This window comes from Spermophilus citellus, assembly GCF_964194105.1.
Source record: "Spermophilus citellus genome assembly, chromosome: 1".
Lineage (NCBI taxonomy): Eukaryota > Metazoa > Chordata > Mammalia > Rodentia > Sciuridae > Spermophilus > Spermophilus citellus.
Genome location: NC_138182.1, coordinates 192,898,844 through 192,923,332, shown reverse-complemented (window position 1 = coordinate 192,923,332; position 24,489 = coordinate 192,898,844). Strand labels below are relative to the sequence as shown.

The following is a 24,489-nucleotide window of genomic DNA, read 5'->3' as shown; positions in this document are numbered from 1 at the left end:
GCCAAAGAGTACTTGTAAGAAAGATAACATGTCAGAAAATTAAACTGGAGACATAGAGATTACTCTAAAAAGTAGGTTTGCTGATATGTACATAAAGTATGCTCCCTGACTACATAAAAAAAAATCAGTTCTGTTTACCTCTTCCAAGATATTAGTAGTCAGCATTGTGGCTTGCATGTGTAGGCTAAATTACCACAAAGTTCCTGTTCAGTTTAAGATTTCATGATATATTTATGACACTTAAATTGTAAAACTGTTACCATATGAAAAGAATAAATGTATTTGGTACCTGCCCCCCGCCAAGAGTATTTTAAACTATTGGATGAGAATAGGAAATGTAGAATAGATAGAAAATCACATTTTCACTTCTTTTAGTCTGACAGATGAGTATTTTTAATCAATAAACATTGAATGAACTAAGAACAAAAGATGTGAATGCTTGAAATTTATAGAATAATTGGTATAATTTTTAACATGCCTATTATTAACTTTTAGTAAAATTATCTTTAGATTTACTTGTTTTCTATCTTACAGATTTTTTTTTTTTTTTTTTTTACTCTGTGATTTCTTGTTTTTACTCCAGGCAAATCCTAAGAGAGAACAACTGCCTACAAACTTTGTTACAACACTTGAAATCTCACAGTTTGACAATAGTCAGTAATGCATGTGGAACTTTGTGGAATCTCTCGGCAAGAAATCCTAAAGACCAGGAAGCATTATGGGATATGGGGGCTGTTAGCATGCTCAAGAATCTCATTCATTCAAAGCACAAAATGATTGCTATGGGAAGTGCTGCAGCTTTAAGGAATCTCATGGCAAATCGACCTGCAAAATATAAGGACGCCAATATTATGTCTCCTGGTTCAAGCTTGCCATCTCTTCATGTTAGGAAACAGAAAGCCCTAGAAGCAGAATTAGATGCTCAGCATTTATCTGAAACTTTTGACAATATTGACAATTTAAGTCCTAAGGCATCTCATCGTAGTAAGCAAAGACACAAGCAAAATCTTTATGGTGACTACGTTTTCGACACCAATCGACATGATGATAATAGATCAGACAATTTTAATACTGGAAATATGACTGTTCTTTCACCATATTTGAATACTACAGTATTGCCCAGCTCCTCTTCATCAAGGGGGAGTTTAGATAGTTCTCGTTCTGAAAAAGATAGAAGTTTGGAGAGGGAGCGAGGAATTGGCCTAAGCAGCTACCACCCAACTACAGAAAATCCAGGAACCTCTTCAAAGCGAGGTTTGCCAATCTCAACCACTGCAGCCCAAATTGCCAAAGTCATGGAAGAAGTATCAGCCATTCATACCTCCCAGGAAGACAGAAGTTCTGGTTCTACCACCGAATTACATTGTGTGACAGATGAAAGGAATGCAATAAGAAGAAGTTCCACTGCCCACACACATTCAAACACATACAATTTTACTAAGTCAGAAAATTCAAATAGGACATGCTCTATGCCTTATGGTAAATTGGAATATAAAAGATCTTCAAATGATAGTTTAAATAGTGTCAGTAGTAGTGATGGTTATGGTAAAAGAGGTCAAATGAAACCTTCAGTTGAATCCTATTCTGAAGATGATGAAAGTAAATTTTGCAGTTACGGTCAGTATCCAGCTGACCTAGCCCATAAAATACATAGTGCAAATCATATGGATGATAATGATGGAGAACTGGATACACCAATAAATTATAGTCTTAAATATTCAGATGAGCAATTGAACTCTGGAAGGCAAAGTCCTTCACAGAATGAAAGATGGGCAAGACCAAAACACATAATAGAAGATGAAATAAAACAAAATGAGCAGAGACAATCAAGGAGTCAAAATACCACTTACCCTGTATATACTGAGAGTACTGATGATAAACACCTTAAGTTCCAGCCACATTTTGGACAGCAAGAATGTGTTTCCCCATATAGGTCAAGGGGAACCAATGGTTCAGAAACAAATCGAGTGGGTTCTGGTCATGGAATTAATCAAAATGTAAACCAGTCTTTGTGTCAGGAAGATGACTATGAAGATGATAAGCCAACCAACTATAGTGAACGCTATTCTGAAGAAGAACAGCATGAGGAAGAGGAGAGACCAACAAATTATAGCATAAAATATAATGAAGAAAAGCATCATGTGGATCAGCCTATTGATTATAGTTTAAAATATGCCACTGACATTTCTTCCTCACAGAAACCATCATTTCCATTTTCAAAGAGTTCATCTGCACAAAACACTAAAACTGAACACATCTCTTCAAATAGTGAGAAGGCATCCACACCTTCATCCAATGCAAAGAGGCAAACTCAGTTACATCCAAGTTCAGCACAGAATAGAAACAGTCAGACTCAAAAAACTACCACTTGCAAAGTCCCCTCTATCAACCAAGAAACAATTCAGACTTACTGTGTAGAAGACACCCCAATATGTTTTTCAAGGTGCAGTTCATTATCATCTTTGTCATCAGCTGAAGATGAAATAGGATGTGATCAGACAACACAGGAAGCAGATTCTTCTAATACTCTGCAGATAGCAGAAATAAAAGAGAACAATGTAACTAGATCAACTGAAGATCCTGTAAGTGAAGTTCCAGCAGTATCACAGCATGTTAGAACCAAACCCAGTCGACTCCAAGCTTCCAGTCTATCTTCAGAATCAACCAGACACAAAGCTGTTGAATTTTCTTCAGGGGCCAAGTCTCCCTCCAAAAGTGGTGCTCAAACACCCAAAAGTCCACCAGAGCACTATGTTCAGGAGACTCCACTCATGTTTAGCAGATGTACTTCTGTCAGTTCACTTGATAGTTTTGAGAGTCGTTCCATTGCCAGCTCTGTTCAGAGTGAACCATGCAGTGGAATGGTAAGTGGCATTATAAGCCCCAGTGACCTTCCAGATAGCCCTGGACAAACCATGCCACCAAGCAGAAGTAAAACCCCTCCACCACCTCCTCAGACAGTTCAAACCAAGCGAGAGGTACCTAAAAATAAAGTACCTACTACTGAAAAAAGAGAGAGTGGACCTAAGCAAGCTGCTGTAAATGCTGCAGTTCAGAGGGTCCAGGTTCTTCCAGATGCTGATACTTTGTTACATTTTGCCACAGAGAGTACTCCAGATGGATTTTCTTGTTCATCTAGCCTGAGTGCCCTAAGCCTCGATGAACCATTTATACAGAAAGATGTAGAGCTAAGAATAATGCCTCCAGTTCATGAAAATGACAATGGGAATGAAACAGAACCAGAGCAGCCTGAAGAATCAAATGAAAACCAGGACAAAGAGGCAGAAAAACCTGTTGATTCTGAAAAAGATCTACTAGATGATTCAGATGATGATGATATTGAAATATTAGAAGAATGTATTATTTCTGCGATGCCAACAAAGTCATCACGGAAAGCCAAAAAGCTAGCCCAGACTGCTTCAAAATTACCTCCACCTGTGGCAAGGAAACCAAGTCAACTGCCTGTGTACAAACTTCTTCCATCACAAAACAGGTTACAGGCACAAAAGCATGTTAGTTTTACACCAGGAGATGACATGCCACGGGTGTATTGTGTAGAAGGGACACCTATAAACTTTTCCACAGCTACATCTCTAAGTGATCTTACAATAGAATCCCCTCCAAATGAGTTAGCTGCTGGAGAAGGGATTAGAGCAGGGGCACAGTCAGGTGAATTTGAAAAAAGAGATACCATTCCTACAGAAGGCAGAAGTACAGATGAGGCTCAAAGAGGAAAAACCTCATCTGTAACTATGCCTGAATTGGATGACAGTAAAACAGAAGAAGGTGATATTCTTGCAGAATGCATTAATTCTGCTATGCCCAAAGGGAAAAGTCACAAGCCTTTCCGTGTGAAAAAGATAATGGACCAGGTCCAGCAAGCATCTGTGTCTTCATCTGGAACTAACAAAAATCAAATAGATAGTAAGAAAAAGAAGCCTACTTCACCAGTAAAACCTATGCCACAAAATACTGAGTATAGGACACGTGTGAAAAAGAACACAGACTCAAAGAATAACTTAAATACTGAACCAGCTTTCTCAGACAACAAAGATTCAAAGAAACAAAACTTGAAGACTAATTCCAAGGACTTCAATGATAAGCTACCAAATAATGAAGATAGAGTTAGAGGAAGTTTTACTTTTGATTCACCTCATCATTACACCCCTATTGAAGGAACTCCTTATTGTTTTTCACGAAATGATTCTTTAAGTTCTTTAGACTTTGATGATGATGATGTTGACCTTTCCAGGGAAAAGGCAGAATTAAGAAAGGGGAAAGACAGTAAGGATTCAGAAGCTAAAGTTACCAGCCACACAGAACTAACATCAAGCCAACAATCATCTAATAAGTCACAAGCTATTACAAAACATCCAATAAGTCGAGGCCAGTCTAAACCCATACTACAGAAGCAACCCACTTTTCCTCAGTCATCCAAAGACATACCAGATAGAGGGGCAGCAACTGATGAAAAATTACAGAATTTTGCTATTGAAAATACACCAGTTTGCTTTTCTCGTAATTCTTCTCTGAGTTCTCTTAGTGACATTGACCAAGAAAACAACAATAACAAAGAAAATGAACCTATTAAAGAGACTACGCCACCTGCTTCACAAGGAGAACCAAGTAAACCCCAGGCATCAGGTTATGCTCCTAAATCATTTCATGTTGAGGATACTCCTGTTTGTTTCTCAAGAAACAGTTCTCTCAGTTCTCTTAGTATTGATTCTGAAGATGACCTGTTGCAGGAATGTATAAGTTCTGCAATGCCAAAAAAGAAAAGGCCTTCAAGACTCAAGGGTGATAATGAAAAACATAGTCCCAGAAATATGGGTGGTATATTAGCTGAAGATTTGACACTTGATTTGAAAGATATACAGAAACCAGATTCAGAGCATGGTTTATCCCCTGACTCAGAAAATTTTGATTGGAAAGCTATTCAAGAAGGTGCAAATTCCATAGTGAGTAGTTTGCATCAAGCTGCTGCTGCTGCATGTTTATCTAGACAAGCTTCATCTGATTCAGATTCCATTCTTTCACTGAAATCAGGAATCTCTCTGGGATCACCTTTTCATCTTACACCTGATCAAGAGGAAAAACCCTTCACAGGTAATAAAGGACCACGAATTCTCAAGCCTGGGGAGAAAAGTACATTGGAAACTAAAAAAATGGAATCTGAAAATAAAGGAATCAAAGGAGGAAAAAAAGTTTATAAAAGCTTGATTACTGGAAAAGTTCGATCTAATTCAGAAATTTCCAGCCAAATGAAACAGTCCCTTCAAACAAACATGCCTTCAATCTCTCGAGGTAGGACAATGATTCATATTCCGGGAGTTCGAAATAGCTCCTCAAGTACAAGCCCTGTTTCTAAAAAAGGCCCACCCCTTAAGACTCCAGCCTCCAAAAGCCCTAGTGAAGGTCAAGCAGCCACCACTTCCCCTAGAGGAGCCAAGCCTTCAGTGAAATCAGAATTAAGCCCTGTTACCAGGCAGACTTCACAAATAGGTGGGTCAAATAAAGGGCCTTCTAGGTCAGGATCTAGAGATTCTACTCCTTCAAGACCTGCCCAGCAACCATTAACTAGACCTATGCAGTCTCCAGGGCGAAACTCAATTTCACCTGGTAGAAATGGAATAAGTCCTCCTAACAAATTATCTCAACTGCCCAGAACATCATCCCCTAGTACTGCTTCAACTAAGTCTTCAGGCTCTGGGAAAATGTCATATACATCTCCAGGCAGACAGATGAACCAACAAAACCTTACCAAACAAACAGGCTTATCCAAGAATACCAGTAGTATCCCAAGAAGTGAGTCTGCCTCCAAAGGACTAAATCAGATGAATAATAGCAATGGGTCCAGTAAAAAGGTAGAACTTTCTAGAATGTCTTCAACTAAATCAAGTGGAAGTGAATCTGATCGATCAGAGAGACCTGTATTAGTACGTCAGTCTACTTTCATCAAAGAAGCTCCAAGCCCAACACTAAGGAGAAAATTGGAGGAATCTGCTTCATTTGAATCTCTTTCTCCATCTTCTAGACCAGATTCTCCCACTAGGTCTCAGGCACAAACACCAGTTTTAAGCCCTTCCCTTCCTGATATGTCTCTGTCCACACATTCATCTGTTCAGGCTGGTGGATGGCGAAAACTTCCACCCAATCTCAGTCCCACTATAGAATATAATGATGGAAGACCAGTAAAGCGTCATGATATAGCACGCTCCCATTCTGAAAGTCCTTCCAGACTTCCAATCAACAGATCAGGAACCTGGAAGCGTGAGCATAGCAAACATTCATCATCCCTTCCTCGAGTAAGCACTTGGAGAAGAACTGGAAGCTCGTCTTCAATTCTTTCTGCCTCATCAGAGTCCAGTGAAAAAGCAAAAAGTGAGGATGAAAAACATGTAAACTCTGTTTCAGGAACAAAACAAACTAAAGAAAACCAAGTATCCACAAAAGGAACATGGAGAAAAATAAAAGAAAGTGAAATTTCTCCCACAAATATTACTTCTCAGAACACTTCTTCGGGTGCTACAAATGGTGCTGAATCAAAAACTCTAATTTATCAAATGGCACCTGCTGTTTCTAAAACAGAGGATGTTTGGGTGAGAATTGAGGACTGTCCCATTAACAACCCTAGATCTGGAAGATCTCCCACAGGTAATACTCCCCCAGTGATTGACAGTGTTTCAGAAAAGGGAAATCCAAATGTGAAAGATTTAAAGGATAATCAGGGAAAACAAAATGGGGGTAATGGCAGTGTCCCCATGCACACCATGGGTTTGGAAAACCGCCTGAACTCCTTTATTCAGGTAGATGCCCCAGACCAAAAAGGAACTGAGACAAAACAGGGACAGAGTAATCCTGTTCCTGCAGCAGAGTCTAGTGAAAGCTCTATAGCAGAGCGTACCCCTTTCAGTTCAAGCAGCTCAAGCAAACACAGTTCACCTAGTGGAACTGTTGCTGCCAGAGTGACTCCTTTTAATTACAACCCAAGTCCTAGGAAAAGCAGCGCAGATAGCACTTCAGCTCGCCCATCTCAGATCCCAACACCAGTGAATAACACCAAGAAACGAGACTCAAAAACTGACAGCACAGAATCCAGTGGAACTCAAAGTCCTAAGCGCCATTCTGGGTCTTACCTTGTGACATCTGTTTAAAAGAGCTGGAAGGACAAAACTAAGAAAATTAGGTGTTAATTACAACTGCTATATAGAAATTTTGTTCTAAATGAAAGTTTAAAGGATTGAAAGTTTTTGTAAATAGGTTTGATTCTTGTTAGAGGGTTTTTGTTCAGGAAGCCATATTTGATAGAGTATACTTTGTCTTCACTGGTCATATTTTGGGAGGCACTCTTAATAGGGAAAAAAGTGGTAAAGCCAAGTATATTTGTACAGTATGTTTTTACATATATTTAAGTAGCATCCATCCCATCATACTTCAGTTATCGCTCATCGTAAAATAATGAACACTACAGATAGAAAATATGATATATTGCTGTTATCAATCATTTCTAGATTATAAACTAATTAAACTTACATCAGGGAGAAATTGGTATTTATGCAAAAAAATTGTTTTAGTCCTGTGAGTCCATCTAACTTCATAATTAATCATGTGGCTGTGAAATTCACAGTAATATGGTTCCCAATGAATAAGTTTACCCAGCCTGCTTTGCTTTACTGCATGAATGAAATGACGGTTCAATTTCAGAAGTTATGATTAACAGTTCTGTGGTCATATGATGTGCATAGAGATAGCTACAGTGTAACAATTTACACTATTTTGTGCTCAAAAAAAAATCTGTGTAACTGTAAAACATTGAATGAAATTATTTTACCTGAACTAGATTTTATCTGAAAGTAGGTAGAATTTTTGCTATGCTGTAACTGTTGTACATTCTGGTATTTAAGGTGAGATGGCTGCTCTTTTATTAATGAGACATGAATTGTGTCTCAACAGAAACTAAATGAACATTTCAGAATAAATTATTGCTGTATGTAAACTATTACTGAAATTGGTATTTGTTTGAAGGGTCTTATTTCACATTTGTATTAATAATTGTCAAAAGGGCCTCTTTAAAAGCTTATATAAATTTTTTTCTTCAAATTCTATGCATTAAGAGTAAAATTTCTCCTACTGTAATAAAAACAATTGAAGAAGACTGTTGGCACTTAACCATTCCTAAATTTTAATTTTTCTTTATGTGATTAGTACTTCTTCACTTTTCAATATTTTTCCACCCTTTTTCCCCCCTTACTCCACTGGAACTCAGTTAAAACAGAGGCATATATATCAGTGTCTGCCTAGCACAGGTCTAGGCATTGAAATAACAGGACCACATAAGTATTCACTTTTTCTTAAAAAGAATTCTATACTTGAAATTTTGATTATTCTTAGTACAAGTAGTTTCTTCCATGTTCTATAATGTAACTGTCTTTCCTCCTCATCTTTTCCCTGTTGCTACTGGGTCTAACATGCAACACCTTATATCACCCTACCTGTTAAGGCATATTTTCTACAGCCAAATATAATCAGTACTCTGCCATATTCAGAAAATACAAATCACATGAAACTTTAAAAGTAGATACAATGCCATTAAGATACTCAAAAAGAGGCCCTGGCATTGGGAAAAAGAAAAAAATCAGAGGAGTATTTAAATATCCTTACCTGTTAAGAAAAACTTTATTTTTGATGTGTACAGTTGGTTAGGGGGTTGGGGTGAAGTACCCACTTCCTTATACTAACCTCAGGGGGAGCCCTCTTTCATGAAGGAAAATACACTGATAATAGCAAAGATAATTTACTTAATATATCTTCCCTGAGTTTGTTCTAAAAGATCAAAAGTGACTATGATGATAAATGCTCATATATTTGTTGAATAAATGAAAGGTTTATTTTTAATGATAAAATTCATGCACTCTGCATTTGGAGAAGATAAAGGATTTTTAGGCGTGGTGAGGCACTGGGAAGAGGAGGTGACAGGGAGTATGCATACCTACCTGGTGCCCTTGAAATCACATCATTTAGTTAATTATCTAACTTGTGTTTTTACTTGTGTTTATAACTTGCAGGTAATGAGGCTGTTTTTTTAAAAGCTAAAGTGCCAGAAAATTAAGTACCACGATTTGAACTAAAGCATATTACTCCAAAGCCCGTACTCTTTCCACTGCTCCACTTTATAAACACCTCAATTTATTTATCTTTGGAATCTATTTAAATTTTTTTCAAAACTTCTCTGAAATTGTTTATGAATAATATTCTATATTGTTCTCCAAGGCTGCCATAAACAATAGGGATACAATGTTATCTAGGTCATATATGTTTTTGTCTGAATTTTTGCATGCCAGTTTTTATAAACTACTTCCAAGTATTTTTGTGGGAAGAGATAAAAGTGTTAGTTAATTAGAATAAAGTTGCCTTTTAATTCAAGTTTTTTTTAAAAAAAAGTATTATTGTGTTGGAAATGAAAGAAGAGTCCTACTTACAAAAAGACTGGAATTCCTATGGGCAACATTACTGGGAGAAGAACCAGTGTATGTTGTCCCTTGAGGAAAAGGTCACTGGATGAGAACCTCTAGTTAGAGATAATGGCTCTGAATGAGTAAAGTCTACTTTGAGACATTGGCAAGATGTTACCAAAACTGATAGCAAGCCAAATACTCCAAGTTGATGCTTGTTAAAAATGGCATACTAAGCCCAGTGTTGGGTTTAAGATAAGTCAGTAATTGTGATGGCTATTTAAAGGAAGGGATATGGGATTGACTGTGCCCTATTTAGCTGTGGACTGCAACAGAGAAATCCTAAGGCAGTGGTTTTTGAAACAAGGGTGCATTTGAATCTTAGTGCTTATGACACAGCCAGGTCACACCCTGGTAATTGGACTGAGTAGGTTTAGAGTGGGCCCCAAGAATTTGCATTTTAACAAGTTCAAACATGCTGCTGGTGCTGCTGGTCCTGAGGACCACACTTTGGGAATTACTGCCCTCAGTTACCACAATGAGGCTCTCTGAGTGATTGCCTTGGGCTCCAGATGAATTCAACAACTGAACTTTTAATCTACCAACAGATTCTCCTTTCTGTAGACCTAAGACTTGAATATTGAGCTGTTCAATCTGTTATAATCCATCTCAACTCTCGATAAGAAACAAACTTACCAGACATGAATGAACAAGTAATTTTTACGTTATTATGTCTGAAGGATCAGCTAATATTCCCTTTGAAACAATTATTGTAAAAGCCAAAGTATCTTAATTTGAAATGGCAATAAGATTAGAAGAGACTGGAAATGGGAACTTGGAGGTGAGGGAAGATTGGTTTCAGATGAAAGGAAAATGTATCCAATTTATTAATATTTAATGAATGTGGTCAAATCAGTCTGATAATTGAGGATAAACTTTATAAATTACCAGGGCACTGGAAGTTAATGAGGGAAATAATGAAAGATAAATGCTGTAAAGAGCAAATAGTACATATTTTTCTTGATTATGTATAATATGGATCATGTTACACAAAATTAATTAAGTAAAATGATGAGTCCATTGCTGATGGGAGCCAGTTGCACTATATCTGAATTCATATAATCAGGTGGGGTTTCTTTTCATCTAAGAGAAAGAATGGAGTGCCAGCAATGCAAAAGTAAATTGCCCAGAGCTGAAGAGTAGTCAGATGGGTAAAATTTACCAAACAAAAATGATTTTTCAAAAGTCACTGTGGCTGAAATAGTATAATTTTTTTCATTTCCACTAACCATATTTCCCTAATATTATGCTGAGTTTAAAATACTACTTTGTAATGTTGAAGCCTATGTGGCTTCTGTATACCCCAGGTTATTTTCCTTCTGTTCTCAATTCTGTGGTCTGTAAGTATATTCTGCTTTTTGTTAGGCCATTGATGCTTCTTTTAACCTGTATGTTCTATATGTATAATACTGTTCTTGGTGCTAAATATACTTTCTTTCCTCTGATATTCAGGGTAATTTTTTTTTCTACATTTATGACTGTTCACTTACTCTTAAAGTTATCTGTTACTTTTTTATTGAAAATGTTCAATGTATAGTAGCAAAAGTGATCACTGAATATAAAACAACACTAGTGAGAAATGGCTATTGAAAGAAATGCCAGACATTAAGTGCCCTACTTACACTACCTATTAGGATCCAAAGACTTGTTTGGTCTAGCTTTAAAAAAAAAAAAAAAAAAAAAAGACTTGGCTAATCAATTTGAAATAAGTTGTCACAAAGAAAATTTCTGGCTGGTGGGAACTGAAAGGTCCCAGAGGCTGATTACTGCAATTGACATCATGGAGCCTAATAGAAGAGGAAGCAGACAGTAGAAAAAGAGGAAATGGGAACAGATTGGTGGGGGCGGGGAGGCATATAAAGCATGTAAGAGGCAAGTCAGGAGCCACCACAGTCCCTACAGGTGTTTTGCTTTGTTTTTGTTTTTCTGGGGGGGGGGGGCGGGAGAAGGGGGAATCCAGCCCTTTTTTTAAATTTTGAGACGGGGTCTCCCAAGTTGCTTAATGCCTCGCTGGTTCTGGCTTTGAACTTGGCGATCCTGCTTCAGCCTTCCAAGTCACTGGGATTACATGCATGCACCACCATGCCTGGCAGTCCCTGCCATTTCTGAGACCTAGTTCTGCTTTCCCCCAAATGGGGGCACTTGTGAATAAAACTCAATTTGTTCCTGGAGTAACCTGAAACTAACAGAAACCCTCATTAGGTGTGTCTTTAGTTTTTAAATTTCAAGATAGAAGATAACTTTGTGTTTTTTTTTTTGTTTTGTTTACTTTTGGTAGTGATTTTGTTTGGAAGTAAGGATTGAACTCAAGGACCACTGAGCTACATCCTAGGCACCTTTTGCCCTTTTTGTTTTCTTATTGGGGGAGGGGGGCAAGAGAGGGTCTCATTAAGTAGTTTAGTGCCTTGTAAAAGTTGCTGAGGCTGGCCTCAAAACTTGCAGTCCTCCTGCCTCAGCTTCCCAAGTCACTGGGATTACAGATATGTGTCACCATGCCCAGAAAGAGGAAGATGTTCTAAAAACATTAGTGAGGAGAGAAATAGTTGCCTAAAAAAAAGATTAGCATCAGATTTCTACAACACCAAATGGCAAAGAAGAAAAACACCACAGAACAACATGCAGCATTCAGAAGCCCCCAAGTTCAATCCCTGGTACCCTACCCCTGCCAAAAAAAGTAGTAGTATAAATAATTGTGGTTACTCTGACAATGAATCTCAGTGTAAATGTCCAGATAAACAAAAAATTAAATGCTTAATAATTTTAATGATTTTAAATTCAAGATTATTCCAACACAAATAGGGAAACAAGAGTTAGAAGGTAGGGAAGAGGTAAAAACATGCTAAATAAGTAATGTCAACAGATACTATGTTATTTTTAACTTGGAAGAACATGATTTTAATTTTTTTAATTTAGTGGAAACCCCAGTGTTAAAAAAGAAGTTGGGCTGGGGTTGTGGCTCAGTGGTAGAATGCTTGCCTAGCACATGTGAGGAACTGAGTTCAACCCTCAGAACCCCATAAAAATAAAGACGTTGTGTCCATCTACAACAACAAAAAAAAATTAAGTCAGTTTTTCCAGGTTTTAGCTAGTAAATCATTAAAATAACTAAAGATACTTGAATAAGATGCTAAAGAACAAAGGGGAATTGAGGAAGGGTTAATCAAAACAAAGCATAAAGTAGAGGAACAGTACCAAATACTGATCACATATAATAAAATAAACACTATCGGGCTAGGGTTGTAGCTCAGCTTGCCTCGCACATGTGACGCGCTGGACTCAATCCTCAATACCACATGAAAATAAATAAAAATATTGTGTCCATCTACAACTAAAAAAAAAATTAAATACTGCATTACCAAATGATTTTTAAATGATCCCAAATGAATAAAACCAAACGTATAACCTCACTTATACAGGCAAATGCAAAGAAGCCAGTTATGGCAGATATATGCCAAAACATAATTCTGAAGAAAAGGCATTAAATACGATGAAGAAAACAAGATAAACATCAGTCATGAAATAATCTTTAAGTGCCAAATAATATATCACCAAATGAAGGGGAAAATTTAGACATACAAAGAGAAAATGAAGATTATCATGGGAACAGTGAGACTGTCAATGTTGGAAACAGGAATTAATCTGTACAAAAGAACAGTTACCTGAAACTATAGCATCCTCTTGTAAGAATGAATCCTGTTAAAGAAAAGTTCTCAGAAGGTACTTTCCTTTAGCTGAGGACCTTGATTTGGGGATCTATAAAGATAAACCTGGAATTTGGATAGGGGGACTTTAGTAAGTTTGCTTAAGAAAGACAAGAATTTGAAATTCTTGGGGTGGTCCAGGAATTGGGGGCTGAGGAGAAGAGATGGAGAGAACAAAAGGAAAGAGAAACATAGCAACATTGTTTGAGTCCAAGGTCCCAGCTGGGGTAGCATGGCCAGTGAAGACCCTGGCAGTGCAGTGACTACGATGATTTTAGAAAGAGATGTTTGCTATTTCAGTTGGCACCCTCATTCTTTTGTCCTTCCTAGTATTTATTCACTTGTTTTAAATTTTCAGACTAATCATTAAAATTAACTTCACTATTATTATCAGTAATTAAATCTAAGTATCAGTTTTCAGTATTCATCATTGTTTATATTTCATGTCTTTGATTTTCTTTAGTTCTTTACATTAATTTAACTTGGCTGAAATATTTCCTGGTTTTTTTCCAGAAAAGCTAAATTAGGGATATGCTTTCTAATTCTACTCTTAGTTTAAAATTGTTTTTTTTTTTTTTTTTTTGCCTTCACACAAAGTATAATTTTGGTCACAATTCTTTTTCCACAGAACTCTTAGCTTCTGATGTTTACTACTGCTGAAATGTTTCAACACTGATCTGGGTTTTTAAATTATATATAAACTTTTGTTTCCTATTTGTATGTTTATATGGTTTTAATATTTTTTATTTTTGTAGTTGTAAATGGATAAAATGCCTTTGCTCATTTTTATGTGGTGCTAAGGATCAAACCCAGTGCTTCACATGCTAGGCAAGCACTCTGCCACTGAGCTAAAGCCCCACCCCTGTTTATAGGGTTTTGTTTTTATCTTTGTAAAAAAGAAATTTTACTGTCTGGTTTTTTTTTTTACCCACAACCTTGTCTTTTATTATTAAATACTTTTAATCTTAAGCCTTCAACAGATGTTTTATCTCTTATTATGGCTGCTCCTCCATCACTTTCTTTCTCTCACTTTGCAATATCACAAATCAAGCCTCTCTCCTTGAACAGTATTTCAGAAATAGTGTAGAGTTAAATACGAGAGTGGCATAGAAATGGCACTAAGTAGGGCTGGGGATGTGGCTCAAGCAGTAACGTGCTCGCCTGGCATGTGCAGGGTGCTGGGTTCGATCCTCAGCACCACATAAAATAAAATCATGATGTGTGTCCACTGAAAACTGAAAAAAAAAAATTTAAAAAAGAAAAAGAAATGGCACTAAGTAATATTAGCTCCATCATCTGTGTCATTAATTCCCTTAATGTGTATAAGCCAGAAAAAGTAACCACCAATACTGCCCTTTTGTCCCCAATTAAATGGCTCTAAAAAAACAACTCCATGGTAACCAGGTTACTGCATTAAACTTCAGACCATCTCCTTAATTTCACGTGTGTGTGTGTGTGTGTGTGTGTGTGAGCTCTACATATCTATATCACCATATCTATATCACCATATAGATATATACAGAGAGGGAGAGAGACTGATGCCCTGAGCTCAAGCCATTATTACTGCAAATGGGCAAATTATCCAAACTCACTGAGACTCAGCTTTTGGAGAGATTTTTGTTTAGTTGGTCTTTAGTCTTTTTTTTTTTTAATCTATAAATAAAGTAAATGTCTTACCTGCCTGTTTCTTTGAAAAGTTCCATTGTAAATATGGAATAAACAGCCACTGCTAATATAGGAATGAAGGTATGTTTAGTTGAACAGAAATGCTGTGAAGTAATGCTTTGCAATTGAAGAGGTTAAAATATGCTATTCAGTGACATATTAAGTAAACCAGACACTTGAAAAACAGCAGGTTCAAAACGATCACTTCCACATTTCTGCCATTTTCTTTTAAATGAAATTCCCCTGTAAAAGACACTGTCCTTATTCTCGAGGATTCCGTACAGATTTTGATAATAACTCATCTTTTACGCCTACCCAAATGATTTAGTTGCTTCTTCACACTATTATTTGTGTAATGCAGTATATAAATAACTGGCCCTGCTTCTTTGGATCTTTATTTTTTTGTTAAATCTACAGTACGACATTAAATTTGCACTATCCGTTTCTCCTTTTAATCCACCTTATGTCACTTTAATTCTAGGAGCCAGCTGAAACTCTTAAGAAGATGGAGGTGGAGTGTTCCTCTCCCTACACATCAACAAAGCATACAAAATCATGATTAATTTTAGTCTATAAGACGTCCTTCAGACGTTTTAAAAGGTGAATAGTAAAGTTTCTAACATATAGTACGTTGAAACGCAACTGCCAAAAATTTTGCTAATTCCTTCACTTTAAAAAGTTCAATCTTGGACTGGGGGTATAGCTCAGTTGGTAGAGTGCTTGCCTGGCATGCACAAGGCCTTGGGTTCAATACCTAGCACAAAAAAAGTTCAATCTGCGGGAAGTAGGAGTGGAAACAAAATTAAACATAAAAAACATTTCCTTGCCTGCTCTAACTTGTATTTCCGCTTCATACTACACAGACTCCCATCAGCTTACAGCCTTCACCCACGGGCGAACGTAAATAGTATCACCTAACTTTGGTGTGAAGCGGTGAACGAGGAAACGTTTAATTAATAAAAAATAAGTGATAATCCACGCCCCTAAAGCACTCCAATGGGAGAAAAGTGGAAAGGAAACGTTCTCAGTCTTCTCGCGAGAAGAAAGGTTAACAAGCCCACGTCAATCCAGACGTCACGGCTCCGAGCGACAGGTGCTGGAACAAACCGGCATTGAAAAGCAGCGAACGCAGGGCCACTTTGGTGGGCCGGAGTTCCGCCGGAAGAGCGGGTGGTTTCGTAACTTCCGGCTGATTTTCTGTGGGCGGAGTCTGTGCTGTCTGTGGACATGGCTTGCGCCGCCTCACGGTCCCCGGCGGACCAAGACAGGTGAATCCTGAGCTGGGGGCCAAAAAAAGGGCTAGGGGGCCTTGCTGCGATGCCGCAGATGCTGGGCCGCAATTCCCCACCCCCAGGTCTTGAGAAGGGCTTGGCCCCCTGCTCTCGACGTGGAGCCTCGGACTCCACGTCGTCTTTCCCCGGCCGGGAAGCCTGCAGTACCTAGCTTTTCGCAGGGTCGCTAAATTCCCGAGCCTAGGTATCTCAGTCTTTGTATCAGAAAAAGAGGATTTGAGGTGCTACGAGGTCATAAGTTAGAATAACAAAGTTTTTAATACTCCCTACGCTGTGCTTTCGTGCAGAAAGGTGGACTCCACCCTCGGGAACTTTTGACGGGCAGCTTTGCTTAACGTTAACAGTTACCGTATCGGTTTTTGTTTTCGTTGTTCTTTTTAACCTTCTCTAACAGTAGTGTTCTATTTTTCCATAAGGTAATGAATAGTTTTCTTTTTAAGTGAATTAAGTAAAAGGCAATTTAAAGAAAAACTATTAATTAAGCAATTAATAGTGTAGATGCCCATACCACGAAGATGGTGACTGGAACACTGCTCTCGTTATAACAGCTGTGCTTTTTCTGTGTCAGGTTTATTTGTATCTATCCTGCTTATTTAAATAATAAGAAGACCATCGCGGAGGGAAGGAGGATCCCCATAAGTAAGGTGAGTGGTGACTGGTATCTAGGACAGGGAGGTTGTCCTAACAGGTCACAAAGGTTCCTTTTACTTCACTGCATTTCTTTAAGGCCTGAGGAGAACAGCAGCCAAGATTAGAGTGCTTTCCTTAATGTTGATGAAACCGGAAAGACGCTGTTGCATAGGTTGAAGGGAATTTTTGAAACAGTTCTTAATGAACCTGTGTTTGTAAAGAATAAAATGGGGTGGGGTAGTGTCTGTTTTAACCATAATTATGACAGTCTTCACCAAGAATTGAACCCAGGGGTGCTTAACCACTGAGCCACATGCCCAGCCCTCTATTTATTTTTTGAGACAGGTCTAAGTTGTTTACGGCCTCCCTCAGTTGCTGAGGCTGCAGTCCTCCTGCTTCAGGCTCCCTAGTGGCTGGGATTACAGGCATGTGCCACCCAGCTCTGCAGTTTAAAGAGGTAAATTTACTTTAGTACTTTTTAAAAGGGAAGAATCAGGTCCTGGGGATGTAGCTCAGTGGTAGAGTGCTTGCATCAGGAAAAAGGGGGATTTGGGATAGGAAAACTCAAGTTTTCAGGTGGTCTGTTGGCTTCAGTTTGGAAACTGCCCAATGCAAAATTAAAGACATTCTTACTTGTTTTGTTTTGTTGTTTGTAATGTGGATTGAACCCAGGGGTGCTTTGCCACTAGTAAAAATTATTTTTTTAAGAAATTATTTTTAATTTTTGAGGCAGGGTGTTGCTTAGTTGCTAAGGCTGGCCTCAAACTTGGGATCCTCCTGCTTCAACCTCTCCAATCACTGAAATTACAGGCCTGCACCACCATGCCCAGTGTGTCATAGTATATTTTTATTTTTATTTTTATTTTGGGGGTGGGTACCAGGGATTGAACTCAAGGGCACTTGGCCACTGAGTTGCTTAGTGCCTCACTTTTGCTGAGGCTGGCTTTGAACTCGTGATCCCCCTCCTGCCTCAGCCTCCCGAGCTGCTGGGATTACATGCCACTACCAGCCATATTCTACATTTAAAGAGTCATTTACATTGTATAATCTAATGACAAGTTTAAGGCAAATTGGTCTGAAGCAATGAATTAAATATTTTTGTATTATTTAATGTCTCTTATTTTGCTGCTTTTTCAGTGTGTACAGTCTACTTTGCTGCCTCAGGTGAAAAGAGATATCAAAGCACTTGTTCTGGAATAATGCCCTGTCAAGCCACTGTGACAGATTCTGTCAGAAGAATGGCTGAATTTTTTAAACTTTATATATAACATATATAAATGTAATAATTCAAGCAATTTTCACAATGGGAGTACATCTGGGTAACCAGCCCACAAATTTTAAAAACATTATCAGCTATAGGAAGATTTCTTATGTCTTTTCCCAGTCAGTGTCCCCTCCACATATGTTCTCTTATATAAGGATAACACTATCCTGATTTCCAGCACCATACATTATACTTGCTTGTTCTTGAATTTTATATAAATAGGATTATTTGCTGTGTACTTTTATGTCTTCTTTTCACTGGTCCACATTTTTGAGTGTAGGTTTTTGTTTATTTTATGTTTTTTTGCTGGTGATTGAACCCAGTGCCTTGTGCATGCTTAAGTATGTGCTGTCCCCCTGAGCTAACCCCTAAACCCTTTGAGTGTAGTTTAATTCCCATTGCTCTGTAGCAGTTTCCCAACAACAACATCATTGACATTTTGAGCCAGATAATTCTTTATATAATGGTATGTCCTGTGCATTTTATAATGTTTAGCAACATCCCTGGCCTCTGCCAACTAGATGATAAATATCCATCTTTTCTAGTTATCACCAAGCATTGCCAAATGTCTGAAAAGTGGGGAGGAAAGTAAAATTCCCTTGCTGGAAACCACTAGCAGCAGAATACTACATTCCTGGGCTGGGGATGTGGCTCAAGTGGTAGCGCGCTCGCCTGGCATGCGTGCGGCCCGGGTTCGATCCTCAGCACCACATACAAACAAAGATGTTGTATCCTCCGAAAACTAAAAAAATAAATAAATATTAAAAAAAAAAAAAAAAAGAATACTACATTCCTTTGTTCTCTTGATGGATTAATTAGATTGTTTCTAATTTGGGGGCCATTACAAATAATGCTGTGAGCACTCTTGAGCTTGTGTTTGATGAATATATTTTTTTTTATTTCCATTGGGGGGAAAAATACACACACACACACACACATAGGATGAAATTTCAAGGCCATAGGGAAACATAAATTAAACTTTATTAGATACTGCTTCTTAAGTGGTTATATGTGTTCAACCAGTCAATATTCATTAAGCACCTACTATAGTCAAAGTACCAATCTAGATGTTAGAGAAAATACTGGTGAATAAAACAAAGTCATTGCCCTCATTAAATTTATGTTCTGGTTGGAAAAAAGACACACAAGTATGAATCAGTGTAATTCCCAGGAATTTTTAAAATTAAAATTGAAAACACTGTACCTAGTAAGAAAAGATAGGGTTTAGGTAAATCTTTGTTTTGTTGTAGATGGCCAGAGTGCCTTTATTTTATTTGTTTATTTTTATGTGGTGATGTGGATTGAACCCAGTGCCTCATACATGCTAGGCAAGTGCTCTGCCACTGAGCTACAGCCCCAGCCCCTAGGTACATGTTTTGATCATAGTATTTAAAGTGATTTATACAACTGTATAACAGTATTCTCTTAAAGCTAAGCTATTTAATGTTTTTGTTTTTAACTGTTCAGGCTGTTGAAAATCCTACAGCTACAGAGATTCAAGATGTATGCTCAGCAGTTGGACTTAATGTGTTTGTTGAGGTATGATGTGATTCTTCCTTCACTATTTTCTGTACTCATTGATATGATGACTTTCTTAAAAGCCTGTTTTTGTTTTGTTTTATTTACATTAGAAAAATAAAATGTACTCTAGAGAATGGAATCGTGATGTTCAATACAGAGGCAGAGTCCGGGTCCAGCTCAGACAGGAAGATGGCAGCCTCTGTCTTGTACAGTTCCCATCACGTAAGCTTTTTTTAATGAATAAATAAACTTTAGGAATATGTTTTTCTTCTGTGACACAACAGAGGTTCTAAAACTGACCTTTTGAAAGGTATAAATGAATTTACATTCTACATATTAATTTAGAGAAAAGACTATTGCTTATGGAAAGAGGTAAACAGTAGTTTTAATTTCTTTTAGGTTAAGAATCTCTGAGAATGTGATGAAACTTACTAATTGTGTGATGAGCATTTTATAAACTTCTAGAAGACTGTCATTGTTCCCAGATTAAAAGTATAAAGTTAGCCAGGTGTGGTAGCACATGCCTATAATCCCAGTAGCTCAGGAGGCTGAGGCAGGAGGAAAATCATGAGTTTAAAGCCAGCCTCAGCAAAAGCGAGGTGCTAAGCAACTCAGTGAGACCCTGTCTCTAAATAAAATGCAAAATAGGGCTGAGGATGTGGCTCAGTGGTTGAGTGCCCCTGAGTTCAATCCCTGGTAAACACCCCACCCCACCCCCCGCAAAAAAAGTATAGTTAATAAATCAGTGAATGTTAGTTGCTCTTTCAGATCCTAGAGACCTTTGAAGTCTGTTAATAATAATTTCTCTTGTTAATAAATCTAAAGAACAAAATTGAGTGAACAAAAAAATGTTCATAGTAAGTACCACTTAGGTAAATTTAAAGATAAAATATTGCTATTTATTGAAGATGAATAGGTATATTATTTGTAGAAATGTTTTTTTTTGTAATTTTTTTTTAAAGCAGTGGGGTGGGGGTGGGGAGCGGAGAGTTTAGGGAACTCTTAGCATCATCTCTAATATTTTATTTTTTGGGGGGGGGACAAAAAAAATCAAAACAAAGCTAGACACCAGTATAACAAACTGTTAGTTCTGAGTATTGGTAAGGTAAGTGTTTATATGTTATTTATTTTTCTGAAATTTTGTTTTATTTTTAAGAAATGAAGCTATTTAATTTTTTTCCTTCAATTTAATTAAACTCTTCTGTTTAATTCAACTAAAAACAATCTGACAGGAAATTTGACAATGTGATTGTTTTTAGTCAAATTCAGATTGATTGGTTCTTATATACCAAATTCTATCCGGATTGGTAGGTATTGTTATATATTAAGATTCTGACTCAAATGTGACAGATAATACATTCCAATGTATTTTTTTCTTCTCTTTGACATTTTCTTATACTCTCTCAAAAGACCAAAAACAAGCAAAAAGAGCTTTTGATTTGAAAATGGAAGTAAGGGCTGGGGATGTGGCTCAAGCGATAGCGTGCTTGCCTGGCATGTGCGGGGCGCTGGGTTCGATCCTCAGCACCACATAAAAATAAAAAATAAAGATGTTGTGTCTACCGAAAACTAAAAAATAAATATTAAAAAGAAAAAGAAAATAGAAGTAAAAATTGTGTTTGAAAAAAAGGTTGCTTCTTGTTTCTAATTAGATAATAGTCACTAAAAAAGAGCAAAGCTGAGGAGCTTCGTTTATTGGAGTACGGAAAGTAACTCGTTGGGGTGGGCATAGCAGGGGTGCATGTATGTATAGATTGTCTGGGCATATGAATAAGATCTGTTTAGCTTAATGACTTTTTTGTTGTTGTTAAAAGGCTGAGAGACCCTGTGTTTCAGAAGGTTAAGTTATAATGATAGTCTGACTCTTGTTTTTAGTTTGTTGTATTTAGATATATTCTTCATTGATCTTTCAGCCAATTACTAGAACCAAGACCATAATTTTTTTTTGTTTTTTGTTTTGTTTTGTTGGTTCTGGGGATTGAACCTAGGGGCACTTTACCACTGAGCTACATCTCCAGCCCTTTTAATTTTTTATTTTTATATTGAAACAGGGTCTCACTAAGTTTCTGAGGCTGGTCTCAAACTAGTAATCCTCTTGCCTCAGCCTCTCAGGTTGCTGGGACTACAGATATGCATTATCACACCCAACAAAACAGAATTTTTGTTTCAAACTTAATGTTTTGTATTTTCACTTTGTACACGTAAATATTTTTTTCTTGTTCTCAGTATTTTCTCCAGCAAAAGCACTGATTTGAGCAAGTTACTGTCTTTATGATCATTTGATTATTTAAAATGTCTTCCCATTTTCTTGATGTGGCAGTTTCTTAGACTTTACGATATTCAAGTTAATGATCTTTTATGTCTTAGATTATACACTAAACCTAACTTCTGGTTCCTAGGTAAATCAGTAATGTTGTATGCAGCAGAAATGATACCTAAGCTAAAAACAAGGACACAAAAAACAGGAGGTGGTGACCCAAGTCTTCAGCAAGGAGAGGGAAGTAAAAAAGGGAAAGGAAAGAAGAAGAAGTGATCTGGTATGAGCATCAAGTATGTGATCCTGCTGTAAGAGACATGAATGAAGAAGACTTCTTTGTATCTGAGGGAAACAGCTTTTTGTTTTCATCATTTGACTGAACTGGGAACATTTATACCTCCCATCTTCATCATCAGAGTTGACAATGAAATAAATAAATCAGAAGTTTGCATCTAACATTTGTACAGTGTAAAAGACAAGATATTTGTTGCTTTGGAGGTTTTGTTTTGTCTTTCAATTAAGAGATTTTGTGGATAAAAGAATATTTTTAAATGGCAGTAGACTGTCTCATAAGTTACTTGAAATCCTGTTTGTCCTCTATGTATGTCAGATAAATGTTTAATAAGATTTTAAATACACATTTTGTCCATCTTTTAAGTTAATGAAATAAAATTTTCAAACTGCCTATGACTTTTGCTTATGAAGCAATTAATGCCAGTAGAGGAGGCATTAAGAGAGTAAATAGGTAGTGTAAACTTGGACAATGCGACCCTACAAGAGAAGAAAATGGTAACTCTTCTTATAGGGGGAGATCAATGAACAGTCTGTAAATCATTCTTTTAATACTTTACAGTAATCGTTCAGTTTCTGGGGGTTTTGTTTGTTTTTTCTGTAATATAGAAAGTCCTTACGCTTTAAATTTGCTGATTTTATGTTATCTTAAGGGCTGGGGTTATAGCTTAGTGGTAGAGCACCTGTCTTGCATGTGTGAGGCACTGGGTTTGATCCTCAGCACCACATAAAAATAAGTAAATAAAGATATTGTGTCCATCTACAACTAAAAAGTATTTTTAAAAAATAAATAAAAATTATCTTGAACTGAATTGGAAAAGACCTTTAGAATTTCAGAGTACTTTCTAAAAGTGGTGATTTTAAGTTATGCGAGTTCCTATTCTTCCTAAGGACTGATTTAGCTCTTCCTTGAATTCTATGAGCTACTTCATATACTCCAGAAAATCCCATTTTCTGTAATTTTTATTACTTGTGATCAAACAATCCTGATTCCAAACAAGCAAACCCCAAGATTCTAGCTACTCAGAAACCTGAGGTGGGAAGATCACTTGAATCTGGGCTATTATATAAAGAGATTCTGTCTAAAAAACAAGAATATGGGGGCTAGGAGTGTGGCTCAGCGGAAGAGCACTTGCCTAGCACATGTGAGGCCCTGGGTTCGATCCTCAGCTCCACACAAAAATAAATAAAATAAAGATATTGTGTCCAACTACAACTAAAAAATAAACATTTTTTTTTAAATATTTCCATTTGTTTAATATTTTGCTCCTTGAAAATTTTTTGGTGAAGATAATATAGCAAATTATATAAACATAAGTACTGGAGTTGGGGAAGTATGTGTAAAACATGATTCAGGACTTCCCTTTTTGGAAAAGTAGATCTCTTAGGAATATGGTTGGCTGTGAAATAGAAAACAATGAGTAATATAGGCAGGACCTTTTTTTTTTTTTTTTTGGCTGGGGGGAGGGAGGCGTAATCACTGAGGTACATCCCCAGCCCTCTTTATTACTATTATTATTACTTGTAGATGAACACACAATATCTTTATTTTTGTGTGGTGCTGAGGATCAAACCCAGTGCCTCACACATGTGAGGCGAGTGCTTTACCACTGGGCTACAGCCCCAGCCCCCCTTTTTATTATTTTGAGACAGAATCTCGCTAAAGTTGCTGAGGCTGGCCTCAAACTTGCTATCCTGCCTCAGCCTCTCAGGTTGCCAGGATTACAGGCATGTAGCACCACACCCATCTATGACTTTATTGTTTTTTTAATAACATGAAACCCAAAGGAGATTATTCTAGTTGTTGGTTCAGCTCTTATTGATGCCCTTTGTGTCTTTCTACTTTACTGTCCATGGCATGTTCCTAAGATTATTATATTTATTATAAGAAAGGGCTGACATGGCACCAAACTTATTACATAAGAGTGCAAGGCAGGAAAAAAAGATTGCTATGCTAGCTACAAAGCAAGCCAGAAACAATGGTCCACACCTGTAATTCCAGCGATGTGGGAGACTGAGGCAGGAGAATAGCAAATTCAAGGCCAGTCTCAGCAAGTTAGCAAGACCCTGTCTCAAAAAATAAAAAGAGCTGGAGATGTAGGTAAGGCTCTCCTGGTTTCAGTCCCCAGTACCATAAATAAATGAAGCCAGGTGCCATGGCACATATTTATAATCCTAGCAACTCGGGAAGATGAGTCAAAAGGATAGCAAGTTCAAGGCCAGCCTCATCAACTTAGCGAGACCCTGTCTCAAAGAAAAAAAAAAAAAAATGGTGGGCTGCAGACATAGCTCAGTGGTGAAGTGCACCTGGAATCAACCCCAGTACCAAATAAATAAAAAGCAAAAAAATTCT

The 24,489-nt window shown here is 37.3% G+C and overlaps 2 protein-coding genes and 1 long non-coding RNA gene across 4 annotated transcripts in view; 2 read left to right on the top strand and 1 right to left on the bottom strand.

Moving 5' to 3' along the window:
• The window catches only part of APC (APC regulator of WNT signaling pathway), a 131,484-nt gene extending 120,113 nt beyond the window's left edge, over positions 1-11,371 (top strand). Inside the window, 1 exon segment of the mRNA XM_081297773.1 lies at positions 584-11,371. Coding sequence (XP_081153899.1) covers positions 584-7,157 — 6,574 coding nt within the window. The 3' untranslated portion in view covers positions 7,158-11,371.
• The window catches only part of LOC308651072, an 86,963-nt gene extending 71,050 nt beyond the window's left edge, over positions 1-15,913 (bottom strand). The window contains exons 1-3 of one of the 2 annotated variants that reach the window (XR_014022482.1): positions 15,709-15,913; positions 14,894-14,945; positions 2,412-2,528 (exon numbers count right to left, since the gene is read on the bottom strand). This is a non-coding gene — a long non-coding RNA (uncharacterized lncRNA). The remainder of the gene's footprint in view (positions 1-2,411; positions 2,529-14,893; positions 14,946-15,708) is intronic. The other variant, XR_014022483.1, reaches the window with a different exon arrangement.
• A 114-nt stretch (positions 15,914-16,027) lies between these two features.
• SRP19 (signal recognition particle 19) lies at positions 16,028-22,535 on the top strand. The gene is made up of 5 exons (XM_081297786.1): positions 16,028-16,149; positions 16,742-16,817; positions 19,535-19,606; positions 19,699-19,810; positions 21,988-22,535. The coding sequence occupies exons 1-5, from the start codon at positions 16,109-16,111 to the stop codon at positions 22,119-22,121; spliced, it is 435 nt and encodes a 144-aa protein (XP_081153912.1). The 5' UTR covers positions 16,028-16,108; the 3' UTR covers positions 22,122-22,535.
• Positions 22,536-24,489: the final 1,954 nt, after the last annotated feature.